Here is a 27,757-nt window from a genome sequence, read left to right as displayed (position 1 = left end):
CATCATTCCTTCCAAAGAAATCCCAGGGCTGATCTCCTTCAGAATGGACTGGTTGGATCTCCTTGCAGTCCAAGGGACTCTCAAGAGTCTTCTCCAACACCACAGTTCAAAAGCATCAATTCTTTGGCACTCAGCCTTCTTCACAGTCCAACTCTCACATCCATACATGACCACAGGAAAAACCATAGCCTTGACTAGATGAACCTTTGTTGGCAAAGTAATGTCTCTACTTTTGAATATGCTCTCTAGGTTGGTCATAACTTTCCTTCCAAGGAGTAAGCGTCTTTTAATTTCATGGCTGCAGTCACCATCTGCACTGATTTTGGAGCCCAGAAAAATAAAGTCTGACACTGTTTCCCCATCTATTTCCCATGAAGTGATGGGACCGGATGCCATGATCTTCGTTTTCTGAATGTTGAGCTTTAAGCCAACATTTTCACTCTCCAATTTAACTTTCATCAAGAGGCTTTTGAGTTCCTCTTCACTTTCTGCCATAAGGGTGGTGTCATCTGCATATCTGAGGTTATTGATATTTGTCCTGGCAATCTTGATTCCAGCTTGTGTTTCTTCCAGTCCAGCGTTTCTCATGATGTACTCTGCATATAAGTTAAATAAGCAGGGTGACAATATACAGCCTTGATGAACTCCTTTTCCTATTTGGAATTTCTATAACACCTTCATTTCCCAAACTGGCATAACTCCCTTCCCACATCAAGAACGCTTCCTGTTTATCACTGTTGTCCTAGTGCTTTGCTCAGGCACATGGAAAACAGCTGACTACTCTCACTGGAGGTAAATCGAAACTTTAACAATATCACTACCACTACTTCTCATTAGTACTCAAAGTATTATTGGGTAACCACGGATGACATCTTATACATGCAATCTCTAGCTGATTTCATTTCCTTCAGTTCTATAATTTTGCCAGTGTTTCCCTTTTCATCAATCATTTCCTAATTTACACGATCTACCTATTTTGTTAACATGTACATTTCAGACTTAAGTTTGTAGCCCTTCATCACTAAACTTCAACACCCTTCCAATATATGGTGAATGTTTCAGGAAATTTTCTCAACAAAGAGATTTTACAAATATTTCTAAAAGAAAATTATATATCTTAGAATTTGATGATATTGAGTGTGAAAATAAAGTGAAAGTCACTCAGTCATTCTTTATGACCCCATGGACTGTATAGTCCATGGAATTCTCCAGGCCAGAATACTGGAGTAGGTAGCTGTTCCCTTTTCCTGTGGATCTTCCCAACCCAGGGATCAAACCCAGGTCTCCCACATTGCAGGTGGATTCTTTACCAGCTGAGCCACCAGTGAAGCCCAATATTGAGTGTGACCCACATCAATTCATTCAACAAATATTTGTGAACACCTACTAAGTGCCAGGTGTGGTTACAGGGGTTAAACAGAAAAATAAATGGTCATGAATGCCTTCTCTTCCCTAATGAGCTTGCTTTCTACTGAGAGAAGCAACAGCCACAAACCAATACAATCATTAAGGCAATCACATGTCAACAAGGGCTATAGGGAAATTCAAGCAGTAGAGGTGATTGGCAGAGAAGGCAATGGCACCCCACTCCAGTACTCTTGCCTGGAAAATCCCATGGACGGAGGAGCCTGGTAGGCTGCAGTCCATGGGGTCACTAAGAGTCGGACATGACTGAGCGACTTCCCTTTCACCTTTCACTTTTCACTTTCATGCATTGGAGAAGGAAATGGCAACCCACTCCAGTGTTCTTGCCTGGAGAATCCCAGGGACGGGGGAGGCTGGTGGGCTTCCGTCTATGAGGTCGCACAGAGTCGGACACGACCGAAGTGACTTAGCAGCAGCAGCAGCAGGGGTGAATGGAGGGTGTTGGGCCGAAAATGGCAAGTATGTAACTCGGAATATGGTGGTTATGGAAGAACTCCCTGAGAGATACATCTGAGCAAACATCTAAAGAAGGCGAAGGAGCTGGTGTCTGAGATGAGAACATGCTGAGTGAAGGGAATAATAGTTCAGAGGCCTGAGGCAGGGGCACACCTGGAGTGTTTGAGGATCAGCCAAAAAGAGACTATGATTAGAAGAAGGTGAGACAAAGAATAGCAGGAAATGAGATCAGAGAGGTAAGGGGGAGAGAGATGATCACAGGGTCTCCCAGGTCACTAGAAAGATGGGGTTTTTCCTTTGAAGGAGATGAGGGGTATTTAGAAAATTTATATCAAAAAAGTAAAAATGACTTGGCATGTTCTTAAAGAATCACTCCAACTACTGGATAATCCCTGACTGTAGGCATGCAGAGAAACCAAAGAGGAAGTTGCTGGATCAGGTGTAGTGGACAGAGGTGGTGAAAAGTGGTTCTGTCTGGGTGTTCTTTCAAGATAGAGCTAAAAGGACTTGCCCCATTAGATGTGGGCTATGAGAAAAAAAGATTAAATCATGGTTTACTGACACAAGAAAGATCTCATGAGAATGAGGCTTGGCGGGGAGGAAGTGGGAAGCCAGGTGGAAGAAGGTAGATGATCAAGAGTCTGATTTTGACAATGATAAGTGTGAGACACCTATGAGACATCCAGGAGGAGAGGCAGAAATTCAAGGATGAAGTTCAGGTGTAAAATGTAGGTAGAAAAAAGGCCAGAGAAATGAATTTTAGGGCTCCAGGACATATATCATTTCCTGGAAGCTCCAACAGCTAAGTACTATGAAAAAGAAGGCAACCAGCAAAGGACCCGAGAGGGTGGAGCAAAGACTCAGGAAGAAAGTCAGGAGGGTGTAGCATCCTGGAAGGAAGTGTGTCAGTGAGGGAAAGTAGGTCAAGTAAAATGAGGACTGAGACGCTGACCGTGGGTTTTAGCACCACAGATAGCACCCGTGAGTTGGACAAAGGCATTCTGGGTGCAGGGGCAGAGTAAAAACCAGTAGGGTTAGTTCAGAAGAAAATGTAAGCAGAGTAACATGAACTGATTTATGTCTTCAGCCTAATTCTACTTTCTGTTCCTGGGGTATGGTCATTGGACTCTGTTTTCTTCTGCATATCTTTTCTTTGTCACTTACCTTCATGTAACCTAGAAAGAGCCATCCATCAGGGTTATCTCTACAATAACTAATCATGACAATAATAACACTAGTGTTTGTGCCCTCCTTTATCACAAAGTACTCAAAGTTCACCTCCACTGTTTATCATCCGTGCGGAGACAGAAGAAATGACATAGCATAGGCTGGGGAGACAGAGCAGGTGAGCACTCTCTGGCAAGCTAGTGATCATCTTTGAGTCTCCCTGTATTTCCTATAAGACTGGGAGGTTAATCCCTACATCACAGGACTCCTATACAGATTAATTATAATGGATATAAAAGCCCATCATATGGGAGTTGCTTGGCACATATAGGGTACTAACTATCTACCCTCTCTCCCCCTGCTCTGAGATTTTAACTAAGTTGGCATCATATTCCCCAGTGATTTAGTTTTTCCAATATTTGTTGTGTTGGTCTCTTCCAGTCCACCTTCCAATCCCCAGTGGAGCCATTCCTGCAATCCACTGCTAAAAGCCAATCAGCCAGATGACTCTGAATCTAGCCTCTGTTCTGTGACTCCCCAGCTCAAAAGTCTCTCTGAGCTCTTCATTGTCTACTAAATTAGTTCTAAACTACTTCTTCTTGCATGCAAGGCCATCTACCATCTCACCCCAGTCCATCTTGATCACTCACAAAACCCCTGCACCAACCCTTCAGTGGGAGAATTACTGTTCTGCAAAAGCAAAACCATGGAATGTGAAGGCATTTCCAACAACTTTCATCAAAAGTATAATATAGTCAAAAAGCACAAGTCTTAACTGTTACTAGAGTGATAGATGAGAGGGACTCTGTTTGCATTAGATAAATTAGCATATGAATGCAATTGCTAAATAGCTTTAGATAGTGCAAGCCCTGCTATAACAGCAGGTGGAGGAGAAAGGGGGCCCTACACCTCTTTGCTGTTGTTCAGACACTGAGTTGTGTCCGACTCTTTGTGATCTCATGGACTGCAGTATGTCAAGGCTTTCCTGTCCTTCACTATCTCCCAGTTTGCTAAGATTTATGTCCATTGAGTCAGTGATGTAATCTAACCAGCTAATCCTCTGCTGCCCCCTTCTTTTGCCCTCAGTCTTTTCCAGTGAGTCAGCTCTTCGCAGGAGAGTCAGGTCCCGCATCAGTCTTTTCAATGAATATTCAGGGTTGATTTCCTTTAGGAGTCACTGCACCCCTACACTCCTGCTCTGTCCTCATTCCCAAAGCTCTGAATAGCTGGCTGTGAGCAGCCTTAGATATGGCACAGACTGCATCACCGTTTCAGAAAAGGAGACTACTTTTCTCTTTGATTTAGTCAACATTCCTTACCCTTCAGTCAAACGAGAATTACCTCTTGATTCAAGAAAACATGAGCTGCAGCTACTCGTGTGAGAACTCTTAACTTCAAGTATTTCTGGTCTCTTTTCCCAAACTGGCCACCCAACCCAATCTCTGTAGGGGATTGGTGGGGCTGAGAACTGCAAAGTAAAATGTCAGCCTTTATTTGTAAATTAGTTCCATCAGAGACATCGAAGCATGAAAATAGATTAGGGGTATTGTTATTTTTACTGGGATAATTAATCCCATGTCATTGAAAGGCTGATGATCATCACAGTATTTCTTCCTATGAATAGGAATTGCTCTCCTTTGAGGTTTGGGGTTGTTTATTCATTTTTGGTTTTGATGTGGGTGGTTGTCTGAAGACTAAACTGTATCTGGACCTTACACTGTTTTACATGAAATTCAGAGACCAGGACTCAAAAGAACAAATCTTAACCTCACTCTCAACAACTGTTACTCAAAAATATACCATCAAGTTGGCAAAAAAACAAAGAACCACTTTGTTCTGCAGTTTCCAGAAATGGAGATAACTCATTTCTTTCATTATTTTTCCATATTTCCTGAAGCTCTAAACAAATTATAAACAACCAAGGAGAAGAAGAATTTAAGGTGCTGGGAATTAGAAAAAACTGAACTAGTGAAATTTGAATTATAGGACATTACAGTGGAGTTACTTGCCGATAAAGGTTCGTATAGTCTAAGCTATGGTTTTGTATGAATGTAAGAGTTGGACCATAAAGAAGGCTGAGCACCAAAAAATTGATGCTTTTGAACTGTAGTGCTAGAGAAGACTCTCAAGAGTCCCTTGGAACTCAAGGAGATCAAACCAGTCAATCCTAAAGGAAATCAACCCTGAATATTCATTGGAAGAACTGATGCTGAAGCTCCAATACTTTGGACACCTGATGCAAAGAGCCGACTCATTGGAAAAGACCCTGGTGCTAGGAAAGACTGATGGCGGGGGAGAAAGGGCCACCAGAGGATGAGATGGTTGGATGGAATCACTGACTCAATGGATGTGAGTCTGAGCAAACTCCAGGATACAGTGAAGGACTGGAAAGCCTGGCTACGGTCCATGAGGTCACAAAAAGTCAGATATGACTAGTGACTGAACAACAACAAGATGGCGTCAGGCTTAGATGAGGGGTAAATGATTCTCTAACTCTGTTCTTTTTATCTGAAGTGACCCATTCTACTTGTGTCCACCTGGGACCATAAGTGAACTTTTAAAAGAAGAACCTTCTAATGTTTACACAGTGGCAGCAAAGTGAACTCTTTGGTGACTGAAATAAAGACTGACCTTCAAACAAGTGGTCAGGAACGTTTTCAAGTTTTTCCTAATGGCAGAGTCTCTAGATTAGACTTGATTTATTAAGAAAGAGTTTGGTGGCTGGTAAGTACTCTTCTAAATTACACAATAATCATAAAACACTAATAACACCTTCTAGGTGGAAAATGGACCAAGGAAGTAACTAACCAATCAGCTCAATTTTTCTAATCATCTAAGGAAGGGCTTCCCTGGTAGCTCAGTAGAAAAGAATCCGCCTGTCAATGCAGGAGACACAGGTTCAATCCCTGGGTGGGGAACATCCCCTGGAAAAGGAAATGGCAACCCACTCCAGTATTCTTGCCTGGACAATCCGATGGGCAGAGGAGCCTATCGGACTATGATACATGGGGGTCGCAAAAGAGCCAGACACAACTTACTGACTCAACAACAAGGAAATAAGTTTAATAAAACCAGTTACAATCTACTTCTCGGGTTACAAAAAGTGAAAGTCGCTCAGTCTTGTCCAGCTTTTTGCAACCCCATGGACTATATAATCCTGGACTTCTCCAGGCCAGAATACTGGAATGGGTAGCATTTCCCTTCTCCAGGGGATCTTCCTGATGCAGGTCTAGATCTTCCACAACCCAGGGATCAAACCCAGGTCTTCTGCATTACAGGTGGATTCTTTACCAGCTGAGCCACAAGGGAAGCCCAAGAGTACTGGAGTGAGTAGCCTATCCCTTCTCCAGCAGATCTTCCCGACCCAGGAATCAAACAGGGGCAAATATTGGTCCTAATCTTTATTATTATAGGGTAATATACTCCTCAGATGTCATTTTAAGTCTAAAGTCCATGCTGGAAGCTACCCTGTAAATTAGTCTGTCTGTGCCAGAGGATCCTGAAAAGGCAATGGGCAGGCGATGACCAGACAGCGTGAGAAGCGGCCAAGCAGCAGGAACTACACGTCTTAAGCATTAGAGGCAGCTGAGATCCCCCCTCCCTGAGGCTGCTTTCTTGGCTCTGTGTCACAGACTCCAGAGATCTCAGCTGTGTTAACCCTTGACCCCAGTTCCTTTCATGACCCTCTGGCTTGTCCAGATGTTATCTTAGACCATATTCTAAATCCAGCCTCACTTCCCAGTGATCACCCCACAGCATTTGCCATGCTCTTGATGAATGAGCACCATCAGAGCTCAATGCCTCCTCCTGGGACTCTGGGACTCCTGGCCTGAACCAGGGCTGAGGCACTGAGCAAAAGGACTGAAAAGCTCATAGCTCCCCCATCAGAGCTACTGAATATTTTGTTACAAAGCTAAGGGGATGTTCTATATGTTGTGTTCCTCCTAGGCACTGTATCTTGCATCATTATATCATTAGACAAATCAGCTTGCTTTAAAGCCCACTTCATATACTCTGTACTTATTGGAAAAGACTGTGATGCTGGGAAAGATTGAAGGCAGAAGAAGAGGGCAACAGAGGATGAGATAGCTGGATGGCATCACTGATTCATTGGACATGAACTTGGGCAAATTCCGGGAGATGATGAGGAACATGGAAGCCTGGCATGCTGTAGTCCATGGGGTCACGAAGAGTAGGGCATGACTTGGCAACAGAACAACAACAAAAATACACTCTGTACTCATTCTTGTGGTTACTTTGCCTCAATATCTGTTACCGCTAAGGCTGGCCGAGTCCCAGTTCTGTCCGCACCACACCACACTCTCCAAACCAGTGCCACTGATAAAGGAGAGATAAGAACCCCAGGTTTCTCCTAACTTTGAAACAATCAGGCAGACAAGTCACAAATAGCACAAAGAAGTGAATGGAAAAGGCTTCAACTTTCAGTGGTCATTGTATTTGCACTTCCTTTTCAACTTTTATGATGTATTAGCCATAGAATGGGCTCCAAAGAGAAACGGAAGAGGCAAGCACACAACGTTATCAAGAAAACCCAGCCAGCTCAAATCCCTTCCCTTCAGTCATACTGCTTTAGACTCCAGTATAATTATTCACCAATTTCTATTCTGAAGTTGGTAATGACGATAGTAATAAATCTATTTCCCTTCCTTCAAGCTACGAAATTCAGTGAACTGACGAATGAAGGCGGCTTCAAAAATATCATTTCTAGAAAGAACGCTGAAGAAAACTTCAGGGCCAGGTTCTGAGCTCCGGTCTCTCTTGACAACAAGATAAAAAACGAGGCTCCAGGACGCTGCGGAGGAAGGGAATAATTTCCACAGTCCTGAAGTGACCTTCCCCTCCCCCAGCCTCTGGCAGTGGCTCCCAATGACACTTCACAGGCCAGTACAGGGCTGCATCCAGCTGTCCACACTCCTCCAGGGAGCCACTTCTTAAAGCCGTCAGGGAGACGTCGCCATGGGAACAAGAAGGGGCGGGGAGACGACACCATTGGAACAAGGAGGGGCGAGACTTGTAAGGTGCACTCCTTACCTTCCTCCTCCCTCACAGGAAAAGACCGACCTTAAATCTGTAAAATGGATAGAAAGGATCTGCGACCTTCCCTTGTAACTCATCTGAGGTTATCAACGGTAAAGGGTTGGAAAACTAACTTTAGATCCTGCTGGGGGTTCAAGATCTCCATCCTCCAACCCCTTGCCCATGACTCAGTCCACCCAGGGCTAAAGGACACTTTCCTTTCTGGCCAAAGCTTCTTGGCCAGTGGAGCCCGGCACACACCACTGGGTTCCCACTGACACTGAATTCTAACCTTAGCTACCTGTGTATGCGCAGTCACTCAGTCACGTCCGGCCCTTTGCAACTCATGGACTGTAGCCCACCAGGCTCCTGGATCCATGGAATTTTCCAGGCAAGAATACTGGAGTGGGTCGCCATTTCCTTCTCCAGGGCATCTTCTGGATCCAGGGGTCGAATGGAGTCTCCTGTCTCTCCTGCATTGGCGGAAGGATTCTTTACCACTGAACTGGCTGAGAAGCCCAGCATTGGCTGAAGTTCTCACCAGATGCCACGCTGCCAGGACCTGAAATCCTACTAGCAATACTCCACAAAACCAGCTCTTGGTGGCATGAAGGGAGCAGATTTGGGGTTTGCAACTCCAAAAAACAAATGCTTGTTAAAGTTAGATTATTGAACAATGACAGCTAAAGAACTGACTACTTAAAGCCTTATGTCTGAGTCACCACTCTTTCAGGAATCTGTTAACTTTATTAGCAATGTATCAGTTCAGTTCAGTTCAGTCCCTTAGTCATGTCCGACTCTGCAACCCCATGGACTGCAGCACGCCAGGCCTCCCTGTCCATCACCAACTCCCAGAGTTTACTCAAACTCATGTCCATTGAGTCAGCGATGCCATCCAACCATCTCATCCTCTGTCGTCCCCTTCTCCTCTCGCCTTCAATCTTTCCCAGCATCAGGGGCTTTTCAAATGAGTCAGCTCTTTGCATCAGGTGGCCAAAGTATCGGAGTTTCAGCTTCAGCATCAGTCCTTCCAATGAACATTCAGGGCTGATTTCCTTTAGGATGGACTGGTTGGATCTCCTTGCAGTCCTAGGGACTCTCAAGAGTCTTCTCCAACACCACAGTTCAAAAGCATCAATTCTTTGGCGCTCAGCTTTCTTTATAGTCCAACTTTCAAATACATACATGGCTACTGGAAAAACCATAGCCTTGACTAGACAGACTTTTGTTGGCAAATGTATAACTGGGTTGAATTTCACCACTAAATTATAATTATACTGAGGAGTTAAACTAGGGATCTGATTAACACTCTGCTCTTGGATATTGTCTATCAGAGTTAACAGTAAAAAAATAAAAGTTATTTTGAAGTATTTTTAGGGAATTACAGAAAGAAATAGGACAGAAAGGAGTGGATTCCTGCATTTTCATCTTCTATAAAATATCAAAACACACACAGATTTTGATTCCCCATCTGCTTCTTTCACTCTCCTTGCCATTTGGAGCAGCTAATACACACTTTACTCATTTCTCTTGTAGCTCCTGTGTAGAGTGTCTCGTGAAACCAGAAATTTTTCATTCTTGTCAGTGATATATCCCCTGAGCCCAGAACAGTGCCTCGCACACAGTAGGTGTGCAATAAACAGGCCCTAGAATATTAACACTCAAAACATCTAGACTATTTTTTTAAATTTTTACTGGAGTATAATTGCTTTACAATGTTGTATTAGTTTCTTCTGTATAGTAAAGCGAATTAGCTATCTGTATACATATATCCCTCTTTCTCATATTACAATTATTGGAGAGGATAAATCATAAGACTTATCATATTAGAGGTATTATTTAAATTGGCCTGACATATAACTATACTACATTGATAATTAATGTAGTATAAACATTATAGAGATTAAACAAATTGGTTTTAGAAACGAATAAAAAATCACCAATCCCATTCTCTCTTTTTTAGAACATTCTGAATGTCATTATTTTTACTGAAGTAAAAATAATGTTATGACATTATGTAAGTCACAGGTGTACAATAGAGTGATTCACAATTTTTAAAGGTTATATTTCATATTATAAAATATTAGCTATGTTCTCCTATGTTATACAATATATCCTTGTAGCTTATATTTACCAAATAGTTGGTACCTCTTAATCCCCTATCCCTATACTGCCCCTGCTCCCTTCCCTCTCCCCACTGGTAACCAAAAATTTGTTCTATCTGTGAGTATGCTTCTTTTTTGTTACTTTCACTAGTTTGTGGTATTTTTAGATTCCACATATAACGATATAATACCGTCTTTCTCTGACTTACTTCACTTGGCATAACGCCCTCCAAGTCCATCCATGTTGCTGCAAACAGTAAAATTTAATTATTTTTTATGACTGAGTAACAGTCCATTGTGTGTGTGTGTGTGTGTGTGTGTCTGTGTGTTGGCAATTATAAGTAACGCTGCTATGAACACTGGAGTGTATGTACTTTTTCAAATTAGTGTGTTTTTATTTTTTTTCAGATACATACCAGGAGTGGAATTTCTGGATCATGTAGTAGTTCCATTTTCAGGTTTCTGAGAAACTTCCATACTGTTTTATATTGGTTTTTGTGTGTGTCATTTTTTAATAGATTATTTTAGCTCTGCCTTTTTCTAAAAATTACTGTGAATTTCACTTAACAGATATAAAATAGTAAAGAAAAAAATCTATAATATCACTGAGTTGGAACTTTGAATTCTGGCAGGCTAGAAAATAATGTTTAGAGAGGATATATAATACAGTAATAGTAAAGCTATATTTTTTCTTTAAATCTAGTTAGCGGACTTTTTCTTTTCAAAAATTGATTCAAATATTCTGGCTGACTATCTAGATCTCTTATAACATTTGCTTATATTTTCCTAATGCCATGAAAGTTGAATCTTACCTAAATCCTCAACTATAAAAATGTGTATGTTTAAAATGAACAATTCATTCAAGTATCAACTAAACTCTCAAATTTCTGACAGTCCAACTGATCATATTCCTTGTAACTAGGTCAACACTAAGTAAAACTGAAAAAAAAAAGAAATCTCAGAAAACATTTGCTATTCTCAAAAAATTTCACCATACAGAGAAGGCACAATTTATACATGAGGATTATTATCTCACTGAAAAATATACAGGAGAAATGTCAACTTCTCATACTTCAGCTGAAAACTATACTCATTCATCCATAGCATGATTCCCTTTTGGACTCGAAGATTATTCAGTTATATGATTGTACTAACTGCCTCTTGAGAAACCTATATGCAGGTCAGGAAGCAACAATTAGAACTGGACATGGAACAACAGACTGGTTCCAAATAGGAAAAGGAGTACGTCAAGGCTGTATATTGTCACCCTGCTTATTTAACTTACGTGCAAAGCACATCATGAGAAATGCTGGGCTGGAAGAAGAACAAGCTGGAATCAAGATTGCCAGGAGAAATATCAGTAATCTCAGATATGCAGATGACACCACCCTTATGGCAGAAAGTTAAGAGGAACTAAAAAGCCTCTTGATTAAAGTAAAAGAGGAGAGTGAAAAAGTTGGCTTAAAGCTCAGCATTCAGAAAACGAAGATCATGGCATCTGGTCCCATCACTTGGAAACGGTGTCAGACTTTACTTTTGGGGGCTTCAAAATCACTGCAGGTGGTGATTGCAGCCATGAAATTAAAAGACACTTACTCCTTAGAAGGAAAGTTATGACCAACCTAGATAGCATATTCAAAAGCAGAGACATTACTTTGCCAACAAAGGTCCATCTAGTCAAGGCCTATGGTTCCTCCAGTGGTCACGTATGGATGTGAGAGTTGGACTGTGAAGAAAGCTGAGTGCCTAAGAACTGATGCTTTTGAACTTTGGTGTTGGAGAAGACTCTTGAGAGTCCCTTGGCCTGCAAGGAGATCCAACCAGTCCATTCTGAAGGAGACCAGTCCTGGGTGTTCCTTGGAAGGACTGATGCTAAAGCTGAAACTCCAATACTTTGGCCACCTCATGGGAAGAGTTGACTCATTGGAAAAGACTCTGATGCTGGGAGGGATTGGGGGCAGGAGGAGAAGGGGACGACAGAGGATGAGATGGCTGGATGGCATCACCAACTCAATGGACATGAGTTTGGGTAAACTCCAGGAGTTGGTGATGGACAGGGAGGCCTTGAGTGCTGCGATTCATGGGGTCGCAAAGAGTTGGACACGACTGAGCGACTGAACTGAACTGGACTGTCCTTGGTAGAAAATGCCCATAACTAAATAATTTCATTTATCAAACTTCATGCTTTGACTACCTGAAGGCCAGTTACCCTCCTCATCTGAAGTAGACTTGGCAAATAAAACAATCCAGGAATGATGATCATTTTAATTATGGATTCACTTCATTTGTATTTAAATCACAATAATGTGTTCTACCAACGTGATCTATACAATATCCATTGAATGCAAAGCAGTATATATACATTTTTGAGACTAGAAGGGATGTGTGTAAAATTAACACTTGCCTCAAACATTTCATGATTTAATCATATATAGAATAAATATGAGCTATATATAACATTGGAGGAGGCAATGGCACCCAACTCCAGTACTCTTGCCTAGAAAATCCCATGGACGGAGGAGCCTGGTAGGCTGCAATCCATGGGGTCACGAAGAGTCAGGACACGACTGAAGCGACTTAGCAGCAGCAGCAGCAGCAGCATACTAACATTATATATAACAGCTTTAAATCTGCTATGAAGTGCTAAGTAAACAAGCACAAAGAGATCCAAACTGACCCAGAAGGAATTAAATTAACCTGAAACTAGTCTTAGTGATGATAAACATTACCAATGGGAGAACTAGAGGTGTCTATTTTTTAAAGGTTCACTTGCATTTCCTCATTTCTGTAAGGGAAACTCCTAACTTCTGGATAATCTCTGGCTCCTGAGTGCTTGCCTGGCTCTGACCCATCCTGGATTGACTGTGAGCTTCTGTTGCTGGCCTGCTCTTGATACTATTCCGTCCTCTCTTTTAGCCGCTGTGTACTTCCGGAGTCAACAAGTTGTGTGTCCAGCTCCCAACATCTGCCTTGGTTTTCCCAGCCCTGATATATCATACTGTTCCCACCATCTAGAAATCCCCAGGCCAGAGAATCACCAACACAGTGGATCAGATCTACTCAGAATCCCTACTCATCAGGGTGGCCTCAGGCGTGAGTTAACAGGTGCCATGTGTTCAGCTGTGTCCAACTTTTTATAACCCCATGGACTGTGAACTGCCAGGATCCTCTGTCCATGGAATTTCCCAGGCAAGAAAACTGGATTGGGTTGCCATGGCCTCCTCCAGGGGATCTTCCTGAATCAGGGATCGAACCCTTGTCTCTTGTGTCTCTTGCATTGGTAGGCAGATTCTTTACAGCTGTAAGGATACAATCCTTGAAAGGAGCTGTGAGTTGCAAGTTATACAGGAATATACAGTGCCTGACACAAAACAAACACATAATATATGATGATTTCCAGAGTATTCTGGGACTTTCTTTGGGGGGAAGGGGAACCAGAAAAAATTTTAACTTACACGAAATATCCAAATCTCCCAACTCTTCCTGCAGTCGAAGCCAACTACAGGGGTGTTGGGGGGAGGACCTAGTGGAACACTTACAAACACTTGTGAAGGGATAGATAAATGAAACATGAAATGGACTTCTATGTGGACAAGAATGTATCATTTTAGGGAAATGATTCAAGTGGTATTTTAGTATAATAAGTTCTTACAGTAAAGGAATCCAAGAATTAATATAAATGATTTCTGAGGGACAAGCCTAAATTATTAATATCACTGGGTCCCAAAAGGTGTCAGATATTACTCTGCCTCTCAATATTAATTCTCTACCTCTTAATTTTAGTGCAGTAATTCCCCTACATAGGAACCAGTTCTGTTCCAAGAGTGTGTTTGTTAAGTCCAATTTGTTGGTTTGTCCAACAAAGTTAGCCTAGGGACCTCTCAGCTATATACTCTCAGCTACATAGTACTGTACTGTAATAGGTTTACAATACTTTTTCACACAAATAATATGTACATAAAAAACAAACACAAAAAATAAAGAAAATCTTTTTCATCTGACAGTACAGTACCTTGAAAAGCACAGTAGTACAGTACCACAGTTGGCATGGACAGGCTGGCACACGTGTTCACATCTTTGAAAGTCTGTAACTTTCAAGTTTCATATGTCGAGGACTTACTGTATAAAACTCCCCACATCTCATCAGTATGCATGGCCGCCCAACTAGATACATTTCCCAGTCTCCCTTGCAGCTGATTCAGCCTTGTCATGAAGTTCTGGCCAAGAGGATGGGAGCAAAAGTGAGGTGTGGAACTTGTCGCACACCCTCAGTCCCTCTGAGGCTAGAACTTGCAAGGGATCCTAGTAGGCCAACTTCAACCATATGGACAAAAACAAAACCCTCGTGTGTTGGTTCTCCAACATCCTCTGCTCACTGGAACCACTGGAGAAACTATATTAAATACTGGTTCTCCGTCCTACAGACTGATGTAGATGGTCCTAGGGGATGCTGGAGCAGTAAGATAGGACACGAGGTCTCTTAATGACCCGATGACGCTGCTCATTTCCCGGGACACTGTTGGGCAATAGTACTGAAAAATTAAATAACCACAGCGCGCCAAGAGAGGATACAAAAAAGGCATGTTGATTACATACCGCTTTCATAGTCACAAACAATCCTTCTGTGTTGTTTAAACTACTGTTGTTTGGCCTCAGAGAAAGCAGCTGAACAAATATCCTTGTAAATATACATAATAAACACAAAAATTCTGGTCTTCTGGAAAAATAATTATAAGTACAGGTTTAAAAAAAAGGACCGTTCTTTTCAAAAAAAAAAAAGTGTGGTTTTAGCATAGTCTAGGGAAATCATTGGTGAGCTACAGAAGAGTCATTAAAGAAAAGCTAAAAGTGAACTTTAAACATTAAGATTACTCCACTTGACAAGACAAAGGCAAAAAAATAGATTAAAGTTTGCCAATTTGTTAATAATTTGCATAAATTAATATGAATTTCGAAGCAAAATGTGAAATCTCAAAAAAAAAATGACTTTAGGACAGAGTTAAATACTAATTTATCTAACAGGCCCATTTTTGATAGGCTTCGGGTTGTTGCTGCTGCTGCTAAGTCGCTGCAGTCATGTCCGACTCTGCAACCCCATAGACAGCAGCCCACCAGGCTCTGCCGTCCCTGGGATTCTCCAGGCAAGAACACTGGAGTGGGTTGCCATTTCCTTCTCCATTGCGTGAAAGTGAAAAGTGAAGTCACTCAGTCTCGACCGACTGGTGGCGACCCCATGGACTGTAGCCCACCAGGCTCCTCCATCCATGGGATTTTCTAGGCAAGAGTACTGGAGTGGCTTGCCATTGCCTTCTCCAAGGCTACAGGTTAGACTTCTTTTGTGTGTGTCAGGTATACACGTGCTCCCCATCCTGACCATCCCCCTGGGCCGTCCCAGCGCACCAGCCCCAAGCATCCAGCATCGTGCACTGAACCTGGACTGGCATCTTGTTTCATACATGACATTTCACAGGTTTCAATGCCATTCTCCCAAATCTTCCCACCCTCTCCCTCTCCCACAGAGTCCATAAGACTGTTCTATACATCAGTGTCTCTTTTGCTGTCTCGTATACAGGGTTATCGTTACCATCTTTCTAAATTCCATATATATGCGTTAGTATACTGTATTTATGTTTTTCCTTCTGGCTTACTTCACTCTGTATAATAGGCTCCAGTTTCATCCACCTCATTAGAACTGATTCAAATGTATTCTTTTTAATGGCTGGGTAATACTCCATTGTGTATATGTACCACAGCTTTCTTATCCATTCATCTGCTGATGGACATCTAGGTAGACTTCTTTAATAAAGAAATGGACTCATCTTTATTTGTTCCTCGTCATCCTCAACATATGACTTCTAGTTCATGGTCAAAAATGGCTGTCCCATCATCTACTATCACAACCTCATACCAGCCAGGGAGAAGGGGAAGTCTCTGCCAGGGATCTCATTATTAACAGAGACACGAAAAATTGAGAAAAAAGTATATCTAGAATATTCCAGAAAATGTGGAGATGTAAAATCTATAAATAAAATATATTTCTATATATATTACAATTATATAAAGTCAAACGTGGCATGGATATACACTGTAAAAAATGGAATTCCCCTTAACTCTCCTAATTTCACCTCTGGGAAAATAGTGAGTTATTACATTTAGGTAAAATAATGTCTTTTCACAGCTCATCCTCTAGTACTACTGACAGGAATAAAACTTTGGAATAGGAGATGCCATTTTTGGAATCCTGTTTCTTTCTTTGGGGCAATAGTCTCAAATAAGAAAAAACTATAATCCAAGGGAGCAAGAAACCAAGGCCAAGTTGAGACATTACAAGGCATCAAAGGCAAACAGCGCTTCTTGCACAACCGCTGAAAATGTGTCACCGTCTATAAAGCTTCTCTTCCTGGCAAGAAGACAACTTAAATAGATCATTAAAATCACAAAAGTGGCAAAGCAAAGTCAAACAGAGATATCAACCCTTATTTGACTTTCTCAGAGAAATGAAGCTTTGAAGTGAATTAAAATGCTTACCCATTCATATTCTACACTGCTAGATTTTTGCTATAAACCCAGAAAATAGTTTCATATCAGTATTCTAAATTTAACCAGCTGGGGTCATTTCTTAAGTATTATACCATTTAACCTTTTCAAATGAAGGGCCTGTCTTTTCATGGAAAATATGTATTTAGAACATAATGTCCTTGGCTTAGATATTCTCCAATGAAACAGGTCTTTTTTTGTACACTATACTTAGCAATATGGCAAAGCTAGAATTTAAAAAAAAATTATTCAAAGATTCAAAGTCTGAAATCATTCACAGTAACTAAAAGTATTTAAGTATCAGAACCTCAACTTAAGGTATCAATTGTATTAAAAATTGCAATCAATGAACTCATGGATCAAATGCAATAGTTCATGAGAATGGGGAAAAATTAGAAAACAAAGTTTTTATTAGATGTGTCAAGATTTGAATGATTATACTCAAAACTACTGGTAAAGTGACCCAACCACACTTTCAAGAAAAGAAACATTTACTAAGTTGAGAATAATAAAAATGCATCTATTATGAAAAATAAATATTATAAGACTTTAAATACCTAATAAAAAACAAAAACAATTATCTTTAGGTCAAATCAATTATACCTAACACTCAAGCATAACAATTTAATTTGGTATTAAATTATATTTTAAAATATAATGCCAGGTATAGAGTAAAAAGGGCTTCCCAGGTGGCACTAGTGGTAAAGAATCCACCTACCAATGCAGACGACTTAGGAGACTTGGGTTCAATCCCTGGGTGGGGAAGATCCCCTGGAGTAGGAAATGGCAACCCACTCCAGTATTCTTGCCTGGAGAATCCCAGGGACAGAGAAGCCTGGCAGGCTACAGTCCATGGGGTCGCAAAGAGTTGGACATGACTGAAGAGACTTAGCATGCACAAATGCAGAGTTAAAAAAAAAAAACACTCAAAAGACAAGTACTGGGGAAAAATGTAATCTGACAAAAATGTTGTCAGGTAAACCAGCGTTTCTTATTTAAAAGTGTGAGCAATGACTGCAATGTGCATTAAATGTAATGCATAAACTGTACATCGTTTATATCATGATTTTTAAAAATGACTATGTCATTATTTTCAAGATTTGAACCTAATCATAATAGATATAATAATAAATTAATGCAAGCTACTTCCCTCTTCTGACTTCTAACTTTGTATGTTGCATTTTAAAAAGTCACACTTCACCTACAGAAGTTGATTTAAATTTTAGGCCAGCCCTGTGAGACAGTATTGACTATGTTTTCCAGATATGCAAGGAGGCATAAAGAGGCTATGTAAGTTGCCAACATCACACTGTTTGTACATTTCAGTACCAAGACTTTAACCAAGGTTACTGGGCCTCTAAACCCATGGTCTGCACCATGCACTTCACCCCACTGTCCCCATGCAGGAGGCAGAGCTGCTGGCAAGTGGTCACAGAGAGATGCAAAGGGTGTGTCCCAGCAGTTCCGGAATTTTAAAACATGCAAGAGTTTTAAAAAAGTTTAGACTCTATCATGACGTTTTGCTGTGGGTATGTTCCATGGCAGGATGGCTCGGAAAATTTTGCCAAGTGCCTTCCTTGCCTCCCAGCTCCTTGGTGGCTCTTGATTTACCAAGTGATGCATTTGACTTCCATGATGCTCTGCTGAAGCTGCTTCAGTTCCCTTTTTTTATCTATCATCTCCATCTCCTCAGCTATACTCATCTCCCTCAAACATCCCTAGACATACCTTAATGTTTATAACCTGTTTCTCTCTTTGCATTTACTACCAGCCTCTTGAATAGCTTTTCCATCCATCTTCATCTCCTCGGCTTCCACTCAGATCACGTCTTCCAGCTCCTTCTTAGGCTTCTGCTCATGCATGTTCCTGAAGCCAAAACTTCAGTGCCGTTTTAATTGCCAAATCCAGTTGTCTCTTCAGTCTTCACACAACCTACTTCTGAAAAGCTCTGAGAGTTGAAAGGAACTTTTCTTCTGGGAGCTAGATCTTTCCTTGGCTTTCAAGAGATCACTTGACCCCAGTTCTTTGTTTCAACCCTTGACAACTCAGTCCAAGACACCAGTGCACTCTACATCCTATTCTTGGTTAGGATGTTTTCTTCCTTGAATTGCTTCCCCTTTGTCATCACATCTACCCTGATGGCTCCAACATACATGAGTAGTTACTTTCTCCATGTCTTCCACATTCTAATCTTCAAAAATCATAGCAGACTTTGAACTCAGCAAGTTGAAAACCAAATTCACTTTTCTCCTCCTCCCCACGCCATTCTGCCTCTTGCACTTCATTTCGAGTTAATGACCCTCCCCATCCTGTCTTCAAACTAGAAACCATTCTAATATTCTCCATTCTACTTAAGCTTCCACTTCTGAGTGAACATAAATGCTAATGGTTCTACCCAAGAAATGTCTCATGGTTGTTGGGTGTTTTGATGTTTTGTGGGTTGACTTTTTTTTTTTAAGAGTTTTGTTTGGGTTTAGTTTTTTTTATCTTCATCATTGTTTCTACCTTAGATCAGACATTCCTCAGTTCTTACCTGGACCAGTGAAATGTTTGAAACTCCTAACAGGTAACCAGATTTCAATCTTCGTTCCTCAACTCTGTTGATAGAATTCTCTTGCTAAGAAACAAAACTAATCTCAATTAAGCCTACTCATATCAACGTTATCAAATTATAATACAGCACAGTCATGCAGATGAAGCCTTAAGACTAAAGACACATTCCTCTCCACATCCCCCTAGACAGCAAGTCAGTTCTGGTCACATGATTAACACTCCAAATATCAGAACTATGCAAAAGCCCCATTTAATTCATGGTATGTTTCCTACTGTAATTACCGTAAATAGTCAGGACAGCTTAAAAGCTATTTCCTGATGTCATTCTCGAGAATACACCTTCAGTCTAACGACTCGCAAAAAAGAACTCAGTCAAGCCAGCCTGGGAGTAGGGTCCAGTCAGGATGATCAACAGGAGCTGTCTTAAGGTTTAGGATGAAAATAGGGCAGGGTCTGCAGACCTGGAGAGCAAGATCACTTTGGTAGGAGCAGAAATCTGTGTTACACAAGCTAGACTATATTTATGTTTTGTGTCGTTTCCGGGATTACTGGTCTGTGCACTCCCTCAGTAAACAGTAACAACTTTTGGAAGTTTATAAACTGTCCCAGATTAAGAGGAGCAAGGAAACACCTTCTCTGCATTCTTGTGTGAACAGACAAAGAAACAGTGTGTTAGTCGCTCAGTCATGTCAGACTCTTTACGACCCCATGGACGATAGCCTGCCAGGCTCCTCTGTCCATGGGATTCTCCAGGCAAAAATACTAGAGTTGGTTGCCATTTCCTTCTCTTGGAGATCCTCCCTACCCAGGGGTCGACCCCAGGTCTCCTGGATTGCAGGCAGATTCTTTACCATCTGAGCCACGAGGGGAGCCAGAGAGCCAGGGAGGTGGCAGAAATAAAGAACAAGAGGAAGGGGTCCCAAGGCCAAATTCAAAGACATAGATTCAGGGAATCTTGGCCTGGAAACTTCTTCCCACAAGCGACCCCTTCCCAGTGCCAACCTTGGAGGCCCTGGACTTATTATTAATAAGGGGGCAAGTCCCACACAATGACTTCTCACTGTCTTTAACTGAAGTCATAATTCTTAAGAATGGAACCCTTCTCAAACTGGTCTGAACATATCTCATCTCTTCCCAATACTCAAAAAGCACACAGGACTGTTTATCCCCATTAATTAAGAATCTTTTAGCACTGGAGCATGCCAAGCCATGCCAGCACCACCTGCTGCCTGCCATACCATGGTCACCCTCAATGTGTTTTACTATTTCAGGAGGGATAAATTTCTTCCAAGTCTGGCACGTTCCTCCTCATCCTTCAGGAGCCAGCTCTATTATCACCTCTTACCCACCCTTCCCCTGACCCCAGACTGAGGGAGTCCCTTGTGCCTACCTGCCACTTGGCTTATTACTCTATCACTTAAGCTCCCAGATGGCACTGTGATTATTTGAATACTGAGGGTTCAGCCTGCAATGTATAATGCTGAGGGGCACACAGGTCCATGCAAAACATGTATTGAATCAATTTATCTTTACCTCAAAATGCTGCATCATGACTGAAACCCAATTCAAACCATTTTGTTTGCTTTTGCTTCATCTGTCTATTTGTTTTCTTGAGTACTTGCTGTTTACAAAGCACCATGATGAGCTCAAGTAAAGCATACTGAGGAAGTAAAGGTGCCATCTCTACTCTCTCAGAGTTTACCACCCAGATGAGGTGTTTTTCTAATTGCTTTAGCAAAAGCACAAATCAGAGGACAGTGGGGCTACATGAGGAGGTCCCAGGGTAGAGAGCCTGGAGCCACACAATTCAACTCTCTGGATCCTCTTCAAGGGCTCCTGAAGCCAAACCCCAGAAGCCTGGAGCTCTCAGGAGCACCATGTCAAAGAGCTAAGGGCTTTCCAGGTGGTGCAGTGGTAAAGAATCTGCCTGCCAATGCAGGAGATGCAAAAGATGCAGATTCGATCCTGGTTTGGAAAGATCCCCTGGAGTAGGAAATGACAACCCACTCCTGTATTCTTGCCTGGAAAATTCCATGGACAGAGGAGCCTGGCAGGCTACAGTCTATGGGGTTTCAAAGAGTAGGACACAACTGAGCACAAGAGATTCACATATAATAAGCCAAATCAGATAAGAAATACACAGTTGCTCAGTATAAACTGTAAAGCACCATACTAACTCTGACTGTTGTTACATAGACTGCAACCTGTCACTGTCTTAAAGTCAAGATTACCATGGGAAGGACCAAACTGACCAAAGGGAAACACAGAGAAAGAGGAAGCAGAGACTCAGAGACACAGAAAAAGGGCAGAGGAGAATATAACAGACACACAGATCAGACACTCACCTTGACCAAAATCTGTGGCTCTATATAGCAATGAGAGATAGGACTCAGATTCTGGGGTATCTGAGGGCAAAGCCTAGACAGGTAACAAATTTCAGAATCTTTTGTTTATGAAAAGATATACAGCTGAACTCAAAGTCTGTGTCTTAATGTTCCAACAATGGGGAATAACTGTGCTTTCTGATTAGCCAGGTACAATCCCAGTGTACACCTGCTTCCCTGCATAATTATTACTAGCAGGCCCCTGCATCCTTGGAAGTGTCCCAGTTTAAATGAAAACTATATGATCACCCTGCCTCAACGCCACCTGCCACAGTGAAACGTGTCGACACAATTTTCCAGGCCCAGTGCAAAATTCAAACGTGAGGCCTTTCATTCAAAAGGAAAGAAAAAAAAGTGCTATTAAGGGTACTGAAGGGTTTCCCTGGTGGCTCAGTGGTAAAGAATCCACCTACTAATGAAGGAGACTGGGGTTCATGCCTGGCCTGGGGAGATCCCACATGCCCTGGAGCAACTAAGCCCCTGGGCCACAACTACGGAGCCTGTGCTCAAGAGCCCAGAAGTCGCAACTACTGAAGCCTCCATGCCCTAGAGCCCATGCTCTGCAACAAGAGAGGCCACCGCAGTGAGAAGCCCTCACACCACAACTGGAGAGTAGCTTCCACTCTCTGAAACTAGAGGAAAGCCCAAGCAGCAATGAACACCCATAAATAAATAAAGAAAACTTTGTTTAAAAAGTTTTATTGAAGTCTGAAGCTGTATTTTTTCTTTCGTGTATCTGTTCTGTTCACATCCCATCGTCCCACTGGACTTCACATGCAAAGCACAACTTCCTAGATAAAATTAGTAAGAATTTCAATCATTGATGGCACAGCATCAAACTAAGCTTGAGGTCCTTCAGACTTGGCAGCCCTGTGCGACCGTATAAGACACACCCTTGAAATCGACCCTGGTCTGTCCTTTCTCCAGGAAACCAGTTATAACCTACTATTGTCCAGACTCTGGATATCAAACACTGGATATTAGGTCTATAAAAGCATTTTCTTTTAGAAAAGAAATGTTTTAGAGTATTCCTAATGAAGCCTAGAATTTCATTTCCCAAGCAAAACAAGAACAGAAGTTCAAACAAATTGTCACTCTCTACCATTTTACCTAAGACCTAAAAATAATCAATTCCAATAATATAATCTATCCAAGGACCCAAATGAAAATTTAGACTACAATGGATTTAAATAACAATGCTACAATGTCCTTAATACCTTGATACCTGATTTAAATAGTTGCACTTTTAAATGCAGAAGCTACATTTTTTCTTAAAGCTTCTTCTTACATAACACATATGTGCCTGAGTGAAACTTAACTTCCACTATCTATACAGACCAAATGGAAAAAAAAATTAGGAATTTAAGGATGATTGAGGAGATGTTCAAGCTGGGTTTAGAAAAGGCAGAGGAACAAGAGATAAAATTGCCAACATCCGCTGGATCATAGAAAAAGCAAGAGAGTTCCAGAAAAACATCTATTTCTGCTTTGACTATGCCAAAGCCTTTGACTGTGTGGATCACAATAAACTGTGGAAAATTCTGAAAGAGATGGGAATACCAGACCACCTGACCTGCCTCTTGAGAAACCTGTATGCAGGTCAGGAAGCAACAGTTAGAACTGGACATGGAACAGACTGGTTCCAAATACGAAAAGGAGTACATCAAGGCTGTATATTGTCACCCTGCTTATTTAACTTATATGCAGAGTACATCATGAGAAACACTGGGCTGGAAGAAGCACAAGCTGGAATCAAGATTGCCGGGAAAAATATCAATAACCTCAGATATGCAGATGACACCACCCTTATGGCAGAAAGTAAAGAGGATCTAAAAAGCCTCTTGATGAAAGTGAAAGAGGAGAGTGAAAAAGTTGGCTTAAAGCTCAACATTCAGAAAACGAAGATCATGGCATCTGGTCCCATCACTTCAAGGGAAATAGATGGGGACACAATGGAAACAGCATCAGACTTTACTTTTGGGGGCTCCAAAATCACTGCAGATGTTGATTGCAGCCATGAAATTAAAAGACACTTACTCCTTGGAAGGAAAGTTATGACCAACCTAGATAGCATATTCAAAAGCAGAGACATTACTTTGCCAACAAAGGTCCATCTAGTCAAGGCTATGGTTTTTCCAGTAGTCATGTATGGATATGAGAGCTGGACTGTGAAGAAGGCTGAGTGCCAAAGAATTGATGCTTTTGAATTGTGGTGTTGGAGAAGACTCTTGAGAGTCCCTTGGACTGCAAGGAGATCCAACCAGTCCATTCTAAAGGAGATCAGTCCTGGGTGTTCTTTGGAAGGAATGATGCGAAAGCTGAAACTCCAATACTTTGGCCACCTCATGCAAAGAGTTGACTCACTGGAAAAGACTCTGATGCTGGGAGGGATTGGGGGCAGGAGGAGAAGGGGATGACAGAGGATGAGATGGCTGGATGGCATCACCAACTCGATAGACGTGAGTCTGAGTGAACTCTGGGAATTGGTGATGGACAGGGAGGCCTGGCGTGCTGCAATTCATGGCGTCGCAAAGAGTCGGACACGACTGAGCAACTGAACTGAACTGAACTGAGGAACTGTCCTTAAAAATGGGGCAGGAGGTTTAGAAGATAAATTCGTGAATTCATCTGTTCATTCGTGCAGTAAGCGTTTATTGAGTACTTATGATGTCACAAGTATTGCACGAAAGTCTAGGGAAACAGAAGTGAGTAAAATGTGGCCCTGTCCCCAAGAAGCTTGCATTCTAGAAGAATGAGACAAATCTAGTCAGATATCTGCCCAAGCTTGCTCTGGCTCCAAGGAACAACTGACTACAGAGAAGAGCGGATACTGAACTGAGAGCACTCTAGCCCGGGAAAGATGGAGGGATGGAGTCATAAAAGTTTTACTGAAGGAGATGAAGAGTCTTGAAAGCCTAGCAGGAAGCCAGCAGGTTGCTAAGGGTTAGGGAGGAGCAGAAGAAGAGGCCTGAAGCAACCCATGGGAAGAGTGCGCCATTCAAATGACAGCAGCAAGCTTCAAGGTCAGAGCCTTGTTCAGTCAAGAAGTGTGTGCCTGGGTGGCTACTGGAGAGAAGGTGCATATAGATCATACAGACTGATAAAACCGGAGGATGAAAAAGGCAATGTTCACGGACTATATGGGTGTGGGAAGAAGTAATGGGGAGAAGGTGGGGGAGGGGGGAGGTGCTCTCTCCTTAAAAGGCCAAAGGTGGGAAATAAGAAGAGAAACCATCTTATTAAAAAAAAGTTTCCCTTCAGGCCATATGATCACTTGATCCAGAGAAATAACACAATTTGCTTGCTCCTTTAAGGCTGTGTAAGTAAAAATATGTTCTCAGGAAAACTAAAAATACATTTTTCGTCTCTGTAATAAAGATCAGAATTACCCTCACCCGTGCTGATGGGCTGAAGTATTGAGAGAAATAAAATACAATGACTAATCTAACAAATATTTAAATTTGAATTGGGAATTCATTATCAAATTTTTGCAACAAATTTACCACTGCACTTATTTAATACTACATCTATTTAAAGAAAAAAAAAAAAAAACTTCTTTTGTTTGTCTGTATTTCTGACCATTCCCTAAGGATGGATTCCTAGAACAGGAATTACCAGGCCAAAGGGTTTGAATATTTTTAAAGCTCTTGGTGTGTATCAATTAGGATAAAATTAAAACTAGATTGGCTAATCAACTGAAAGTAACCATATAAAACAAATGACAAGTAAATGCTGCTACAAATAATATCCCCAAAAGAAAATCTAATGATCTATTATAGGTAGATCTTAAACTTTCAATGTTTATAAAACCAAAAGGAAGTCAGAGTAAACTTTTGTTTAGGCAGACTTTTGGGCCAATTAGTGTTGGTGTGTGTGTGAACATGTACATGAAAATAGCAAATAAAGAAAAGGAAAAATGGAAGAGCTCATAATTTATAAATGAGATAAGAAGAATGAATCATAAAATGATCTACTAACAGTAAAATGCAATCTCTTTTATACCTCCCATAATTTCTTACCTCTCTACATAGAATTATATTATCATTTTAAGTAATCAGATGTTAAGATTAGAGGAAAAACTGATATTTTAAATAAAAATCAACACATTGGTTTTTAAGGTAGGTTAGGTTAGCTATTTTTGTAAACTAGAAGTCTTTTGCTCAATACTATTCCCCTATACCTCCAGAAAGAAGTTCCTAATGCAACTTGAAAAGTTACTCAGATTCTTCGAAAGTCAAAGAACTTGTTTGCCAACAAAGTTTCATGAAAGTCAAATCTGAAGCTATGAAAAATCAAATTTGCTTTAAAAACATTCTTTTTTGACATTGATGCATGGAAGTGTACAACAATCCTACTTACCACCAATTACCAGTATATTTGCAAATACCCACACTTTTCCAAAGAATGCGGCCCCTGGGGGCTCAAGTATATCGATTTTAATTTGAGAAGTGAACCAGAAGCCAGTCAGTGCGTCTCACCCCAAGAACTGAATTTGCACTATCAACGATTATCAGCAGATAGTGTACCTCTCTCAGAACACTGCGCAGGAAGTTTGGCCTTTGCAGACCAAAGAGGAATGGAATAGGGTGGTGGAAAAAGGAGGTTAGAAGATTTGAGGGAGATTTTCGCAAAGGCTAAAGGTCCTCTGTGTCTGAATGATGCTCTCCTGCGCGTCTCGGTGGAGAGGAGCCAACCCTCAAATTCTGTCTCTGCAGCAGCGAACAGAAAAATATTCAGCTTCTGGGTGATGTCTAAAAAGTTTCTTTCACTGAGTTTTGCCCCTCCTGGCTTTAAAATGAATGAAACATTTTCAGAGCACACTTCCAATGAGTCAAGCTAAAACTCCGAAACAAAGTTCCTGCCAGTTTCAAGAAATCCTGAAGTCGCTGGATGGGAGATTTATTACACCGCTTCTCTGGGCTCAGTGCGAACATGGGACCCAAGAGCTGAACCCACGGGGGTGGGGATTTAAACCCTGGGTTGGGGGATGGAGGGAGGAGATAGGAGGACTAGGATGGCGGTGAGCAGTTCCTGTGGCTTTAATATCCCACAGCTGCTGGAGATCACAACCCCGCTGCTCTCTGTGCGCCCTCCCGCCCCGCCCTCCCACCACCATGGATTATTATAACTAAAGAGACTTCACTGCCGTGTAACCTGAAAAATGAACTCAAGTTCCATAAGAATCAAGGATTAAAAACAAACAAAAACGAAATGTACATGAACGCAGCAGCTGGACTTGAATCACCTAGCCAAGACTCTTCAAACAAAACCCAAAATCACCCCAGAGAGGAAGAGAAGGGGGAAAAAAAAAATCACAACGCACTCGAGCAGACCAGGGAAGGGGTAGAGATGAGAGAGGAGAAATGGATCAGCAGAGATTCCCCGAACAATAACCTTCTCCCACGCGAGCTAACTTTTGGCCCTGGCGCGTCTGGAGGCATGCAGCATGGCCCCGCCGGGGGCCCCAGCGTGGACGCGCACACTGGGGCGCCCGCGACGCCCGGACGGGTACCCAGGTGCCTACAGACAATGCCGCCCGCGCGCGCGCCGCTCACCGACACCAGGAACTCCAGCGTGCCCACGTAGTCGCGCTCGGTCTTCTGCAGCTCGCTGAGCACGCACACGCGCAGCCGGAGCTGCTTCTCCAGGTCCCGGGCGCTCTCGGCGCGCCCGTCCCCGCGACCCTCGTCGCTCATGGTGGGCGCCCGGCCGCGCGCCCGCCGCTGCCCCCGGTCCCGCGCGCCCGCCGGAGAAAGTGGCCGCCTCCACCGGGTCCGCTGTGGGACTGGCGACTTTACGTGCCGCGGAGAGGCGGGGGGCGCGGGGAGAAGGAGGGGGCGCCGGGCGCGGGAGGCCGGGGGAGCTAGACAGAGGCCGCTCCCGGGGGACCCGGGGACATGCGCGCCGCGCCCCGCACGGCTCTGGCCTCACACGGCCCGGGCTGGAGGGAAGGCGGCTCAGGCAGCCCTGGCGGTGACTTGGACATTAATCAAATGCTTTGTATCCTTGTGACTCCGACCCTTTACCCTTCGCCAAATCTCAGGAAAAAGGAAGCACAACCCTGGGGAAGTGTGTTGCGTGCCAGCTAACTAA

At 42.3% G+C, this 27,757-nt stretch overlaps 1 protein-coding gene across 2 annotated transcripts in view; it reads right to left on the bottom strand.

The window, feature by feature from the left end:
* PREX2 (phosphatidylinositol-3,4,5-trisphosphate dependent Rac exchange factor 2) overlaps positions 1 to 27,377 on the bottom strand; it is a 301,596-nt gene extending 274,219 nt beyond the window's left edge. For both annotated transcript variants that reach the window (XM_061438929.1, XM_061438928.1), the window contains exon 1: positions 27,220 to 27,377. In XM_061438929.1, the coding sequence (XP_061294913.1) occupies positions 27,220 to 27,360 (141 nt within the window). In that variant the 5' untranslated portion in view covers positions 27,361 to 27,377. The remainder of the gene's footprint in view (positions 1 to 27,219) is intronic.
* Between the last annotated feature and the right edge of the window lie 380 nt (positions 27,378 to 27,757).

This window comes from Bos javanicus, chromosome 14 (assembly GCF_032452875.1).
Source record: "Bos javanicus breed banteng chromosome 14, ARS-OSU_banteng_1.0, whole genome shotgun sequence".
NCBI classification, from domain to species: domain Eukaryota; kingdom Metazoa; phylum Chordata; class Mammalia; order Artiodactyla; family Bovidae; genus Bos; species Bos javanicus.
Note: the sequence above shows the minus strand (reverse complement) of the source record. Positions and strands in the feature narration are given on the sequence as shown.